Raw genomic sequence first — 6,000 nt, 5'->3', positions numbered from 1 at the left:
TTCGCATTCCCCTTTCAATCAAATCCCTGTGTAATCATTATAATAGGTGTGCCACTACTGCACCTTTCACACGTAAATATACCGAAAATATCTATCTATCTATCTATCTATCTATCTATCTATCTATCTATCTATCTATCTATCTATCTATCTATCTATCTGTCTATCTATCTGTCTATCTGTCTGTCTGTCTGTCTGTCTGTCTGTCTGTCTAATATCTTATGTGGATCTAAGATCGATCTGTCGATCTGTAGGGACTGATCCATGTGTCTATACACCTCTAATTAAACAAGTAGGCCTAAAAGATCTGATTGCTGAGAAGGGGTCATGTTTGATCCAGTGTGTATTGCTGCAGAATAACACATGAAACGATATAGTGCAATGATGGGGTGAGATTGGTTGGTGTATGTAGACTGAGGGATGGAATTGGTTTGTACTCTGGTTATGTGTAGCAGCTGTGCCGGGTCCTATCCCATTCTAATAGAAGATGATGAGAGATCCGGGATTCTGGACACATAATACAATGTGTGACCTCTCATCTGTTCCAGGACTCTGGGGGAACATGACTTGTGAGAGATCAGCAAAGGGTTCTAGATGTCCCAATCCATCCGTGCAGTGTATGACCTGAAGGATCCCAGAGCCGAGCGTTCATTGTGGGGACTTTATATAGTAATCTGGATAGTAAGGTCACCAGTGGAAGGTGCGGTGTCGGAACATCTCTTATAAACAGGATCGATTGAAAGGAGAACTTTATATCCAGGAAGTGTTAATGGTCTAGGAAGCCTTCTCTTGTCAGATGTAATAAAAAGTCGGTTAAACGATTGTGATAATTATTGGGAAAGAAATGGCTTTCTAGATAATATTGGAAAACTGATAATTCTTCAGAAGACAATTGTCTATATTTTGGGATGGCTAGAAGAATTTTTGTTCATCAAACAAGTTGTATGGACATTTGAGTGCGCTCATATCTCTGGTATTCTTTTTTTTGGTTGGGGTCATTTATTGAGGAGATCTGCACTCTACTAAAAGCTGGGAGGTATTACGTCTCTTTTTGGGTGGGGGTTTGAAATGCTGCATTTTACGGTATTTTTACGATTTTTTTTTACTTTATAAATCTATTTTTTTATATATTGCTATTTATATTAGGATACTTTCATATTTAATTCACCAAATGTGAATATCCCGATGTCTGTGTATGTAGTGAGGACATTTATTTGGAGGATCCTGGGTGACGTCAGAGACATGACCTCACCAGTAATGATGACGAAATGAAATCCAATGGTTACCCAAAAGAAGTGAAAAGTTGCTCTTTCTGATGAATAAAGAGCATAATCGAGCGGGAAATTTAAATCAAGGAACTGCTGTGGATTGGATGATTGTGAGCACAGAGGGGCGGACTTATTGTGACGTCTGGACACTCCCACCTCTAACCCCTCCCCGTTATTCTCCATCAGGTCCGCTTAAGCTGCATATAAAGCGAGGCTGGGTGCTTTTCCTTCATATTCGTCTGAGACACAAAGAACTTGGAGATGTCTGGTCGCGGTAAAGGAGGAAAGGGTCTGGGGAAAGGAGGCGCTAAGCGCCACAGGAAGGTGCTCCGGGACAACATCCAGGGCATCACCAAACCCGCCATCCGACGTTTGGCCCGCAGAGGGGGTGTCAAGCGCATCTCCGGTCTCATCTATGAGGAGACCCGCGGAGTGCTCAAAGTTTTCCTGGAGAATGTCATCCGCGATGCCGTCACCTACACCGAGCACGCCAAGAGGAAGACCGTCACCGCCATGGATGTCGTCTATGCCCTAAAACGCCAGGGCCGCACTCTCTACGGATTCGGAGGCTAAACCCCCAACATCCACCGCTTACCCACTTCACCCCAACAAAGGCCCTTCTCAGGGCCACCCACCTTCTCATACAAAGGGCTGATGATTCACAACTCAGACATGTCATTTCTAGATATTTATCGTGTAACAATAAGAACTTCCGCTAATTGTTTCAGTAAGAAATGGAATGGTGCGATGTCCAGCTGCCCATACACTCTGCTAAACATAAAGCAGATTGAACAATCAGAGATGTAAGAACCGGACAATATTATATGTGGAATCTTATTGGGCGGTCAGTAGATCTATAGGAGATTGTACAGTCAGCACTCGGGGTGATAATCTGAGTGAGGATAATAGTTTATGCTGGAACTGAACCTAAAAGTTAATATTTCATTATGAAAAGAATGGAGCTCACTCATACTGAGATGATTCTAGAAATAGAATGTTTCAAAGATGGAATGTTTGTGAACATTCCGATTGTGATACAGGAAGAAGAAATCTGTGCATCTGATATATGTACAAATTATATATCAGGAAGAGAGGAGATATAGTTCTACACAGATCTGATAATGAAACATGGAATCCTTTATTTCCCATCATATAGAAAGGTAGAGATCTATGAGAGAAGTCATCTCACTATCATGTTGTGGGGATTCTGCATTCTGAGGACTTAAAAGAGAACATATGTAAATGTTTTACATTATTTAATCTTCAGATTCCTCACTAAGCGGTGAAAATAGAACTATGAAGCGTTGATATTTCTCGGATAAATGTCGGATTTGGCGGTATAATGGGGCTGATTATTTCTCTGTAACGTTCTTCACAATTCAGGCGGACAAATTTAAAATCTGAGCCAATCAGAGCTGTGGGCGTTCCTTACATCCGCCAGTGATGTCTTTGAATATTTCACAGTAAATGTGATCTGAGGATTCTGTAGTAAAATCAAATCCTAAAACAATGTAACATTTCAATGATTTTTAAACTGCCTGGAATCAGAGGGACCGTTGATGAATGTTCCACAGAAGGGAGATTTTATATCATTCAGTGCCAGATCAGCCAATCAGGGAGGGTTGTAACTTTCCATACTATTCCGGCGGGAAAATTGAGCCAATCACAGTTCTGAACCTTTTTTCTTCCTTTACAGGAGAATCCTGACTTGAATGATATCGGAGTTTCTTGGGAAGATGATTGTTTGGTAATTGCTGATTTGTAGAATGCATTCAGCAGGAATAAAGGATGGGGAATGACGAGGAGTTCCTGGAGGGAGAGGAGAAAACTTTAGAAAGGAGATTCTCCAATAATGAGTTCTTTAGATGTAGGAAATGTTCTCACTACAAGTCCCCGGTATTAGAAGGGTTAATAAGCAAGTTGTTTGCTGTCAGAGGTATTTGTAGGAATGAAAAACTTCTTTCCTGCTGAGTGATAGATGTGATTTGTTGTAAGACACAGAATGAGGTATGAGGCTCTTTGTATGTAGATGTGGGTGGCTCTGAGAAGAGCCTTTGTTTGTGTTTGGTGAGGAGGGAGATTGTTGGGGATTACTTGGTCTTGGCGGCCTTGTGGCTCTCGGTCTTCTTGGGCAGCAGCACGGCCTGGATGTTGGGCAGGACTCCTCCCTGGGCGATGGTGACGCCCCCGAGCAGCTTGTTGAGCTCCTCGTCGTTGCGGACAGCCAGCTGGAGGTGCCGGGGGATGATGCGGGTCTTCTTGTTGTCGCGGGCAGCGTTACCGGCCAGCTCGAGGATCTCAGCGGTGAGATACTCGAGGACGGCGGCCAGATAGACGGGAGCTCCGGCCCCGACCCGCTCGGCATAGTTACCCTTCCTGAGCAGGCGGTGAACACGACCGACTGGGAACTGCAGACCAGCCCGGGATGATCGGGTCTTGGCCTTAGCCCGAACCTTTCCTCCTTGTTTACCGCGGCCAGACATTGTGAGATGAGAGAGACGTCAGACGAAGATACTTAATTCCTGTCCCCTTCCTTCTATTTATACAGTCACTTCTCTTACGTCACATTCTGTGATTGGTTACATTTGAAGCCATCCAATAGCTTTGTGAATTGCTTCTACACCAATCGGTAAACGAGGAAGGAAATCATTCCACCCCCTCCCCATCACATGACTGAATCCTCCAATAGAATAGCGAGGAGGGAGGAGCAGTGATTTGCATAGGACGCCTATAAGAGCAGCACATGAGGGCGGATCCAGCACACATTCCCTGCACACAGCGGAGAGAACATATTAACCCTTATCATGCCTGAACCAGCCAAGTCCGCCCCGGCGCCCAAGAAGGGCTCCAAGAAAGCCGTGACCAAGAGCCAGAAGAAGGACGGCAAGAAGCGGAGGAAGAGCAGGAAGGAGAGTTATGCCATCTACGTCTACAAGGTGCTCAAGCAGGTCCACCCCGACACCGGCATCTCCTCCAAGGCCATGAGCATCATGAACTCCTTCGTCAATGACATCTTCGAGCGCATCGCCGGCGAAGCTTCCCGCCTGGCTCATTACAACAAGCGCTCCACCATCACCTCCCGGGAGATACAGACCGCCGTCCGCCTCCTCCTGCCCGGAGAGCTGGCCAAGCACGCCGTCTCCGAGGGCACCAAGGCCGTCACCAAGTACACCAGCGCCAAGTAATACCCCTCCCCCACCCATCACCCCAACAACACACAAAGGCTCTTCTAAGAGCCACCCACATACTACACAACCGAGCTGTCATACAATCTTCATGTATCGTACAATGTATTACCTTTACAAGTTTTAGCTGTTCGGATAACAGAAAATGAACTCAAAATAACATCATTAATAATCTTGAGATGAGAAGTAGGTCGGTCAGACTGGAAGGGGAATGAATAAAACCTTCCTTCTAATCTCATCCTTCTTTATTGCAGAGATCGTCTCCCCTCTCTGGCTCTATACATTTCCTATTCCTCGCCTTGTACTGCACACACCCAACTGCTCTAATCACTTCTGCTACATTGTTACAATGAAAGATTCTCCGCAATCTCCCGCCTTACATTGTTCCTTCATCTAAATATAATTTGGGGAGATCGTGGAGCTTTTATTCCGCAACACAATGGGGGATAGAAGCAAGAAAAGTGAAACATTGTATCTGCTCAGTCATCTCAGATCGGCTAATCCGACACTGAATATTATTCATAGAAAATATCACTCTTTCCGGGACGGTCCCTTCACTTCCAGGAAATAAATATGTAGAAATATTATTGTTCTGTTTTGATTTTGCACATCAGAATACAGAATTGCTCTGTTATTGGATGTTTGTTATAGAGATCTATCAATGAAAAGTCTACGGAACAAATCTTTTCCAGGCTGAAAACTGAGAATTTTCGAATAGAATTCTTTGGATCCTCATGAATACATCGCTGACCAATGAAGGCTGATAATGAAACCGCTCACAGTTCTGATTGGCTTAGATCTAAAATAGCGATTTTCAAATTTCCCGCCTGAATTGTGAAAACGTTACAGACAAATAATCAGCCCGTTATAACACCAAATCCCACTGAGATCATCAGATGAGATATTTATCCGAGAAGTATCTTTAACACTTTATTTTCAGGCAGATTCATTGATTAGTACAGAATAAACTGAAATAGAATTGGAAGATTATAGAATAATGTAAAGCATTTCCATATGTTCTCCAGAATGCAAAATCCCCACCACTGCTACATACAGAAGATGATAGTGAGGCGACTTCTCTCATAGATCTCTACCTTTCTATGTGATTGGAAATAAAGTATTACATGTTTCATTATCAGATCTGTATATGATCGGGGAACTGGTCGATAATTAACGTTTCATCTTTCAGACATGACATGTAGCCGTTTCGGATTTCCCCCTTACATCCTAAAATAAACGAAAAGTGAAAGGACTGGTAGAAATCTGTAGTAATCATGACACTGCCAGATAAATATATACAACGAATCAATAAACACAGTTGTTTAATTTCAGTCCATTCTTTGTAACTAGAAATCAGAAAAATGTTAACAATGTGTCTAAGTAAATGACATTTTCTGCAGAGTATTGAATGGCTGTGACCCCGCCCCTTCCATCAGTCTTCCATCAGGTCAGCTTTTTCTTATAAGCAAGAATGCAGGCCTTTTTTTTTTTACCGTAATATTGTATAAATATGAAATTGTTATGATGTGTGACAGACGAATGTTTTC

At 43.2% G+C, this 6,000-nt stretch overlaps 3 protein-coding genes across 3 annotated transcripts; 2 read left to right on the top strand and 1 right to left on the bottom strand.

Annotated features, from left to right (window-relative positions):
- Nucleotides 1-1,529: 1,529 nt before the first annotated feature.
- On the top strand, nucleotides 1,530-1,841 carry LOC309543915 (histone H4; the record flags this gene model as incomplete). Its single annotated transcript, XM_082276327.1, has 1 exon — nucleotides 1,530-1,841. One exon carries the CDS (start codon nucleotides 1,530-1,532, stop codon nucleotides 1,839-1,841), a length of 312 nt encoding a protein of 103 aa, XP_082132453.1.
- Nucleotides 1,842-3,358: 1,517 nt separating this feature from the next.
- Nucleotides 3,359-3,751, bottom strand: LOC309543907 (histone H2A type 1-like; the record flags this gene model as incomplete). Its single annotated transcript, XM_082276320.1, has 1 exon — nucleotides 3,359-3,751. The coding sequence occupies one exon, from the start codon at nucleotides 3,749-3,751 to the stop codon at nucleotides 3,359-3,361; it is 393 nt and encodes a 130-aa protein (XP_082132446.1).
- Nucleotides 3,752-4,072: 321 nt separating this feature from the next.
- LOC309543910 (histone H2B 1.1) lies at nucleotides 4,073-4,453 on the top strand (the record flags this gene model as incomplete). The annotated part of the gene is made up of 1 exon (XM_082276323.1): nucleotides 4,073-4,453. One exon carries the CDS (start codon nucleotides 4,073-4,075, stop codon nucleotides 4,451-4,453), a length of 381 nt encoding a protein of 126 aa, XP_082132449.1.
- Nucleotides 4,454-6,000: the final 1,547 nt, after the last annotated feature.

The sequence above is a fragment of the Pelophylax lessonae genome, assembly GCF_965119305.1.
Source record: "Pelophylax lessonae genome assembly, contig: HAP1_SCAFFOLD_508, whole genome shotgun sequence".
NCBI lineage: Eukaryota > Metazoa > Chordata > Amphibia > Anura > Ranidae > Pelophylax > Pelophylax lessonae.
This window is presented reverse-complemented; position numbering and strand designations above follow the sequence as displayed.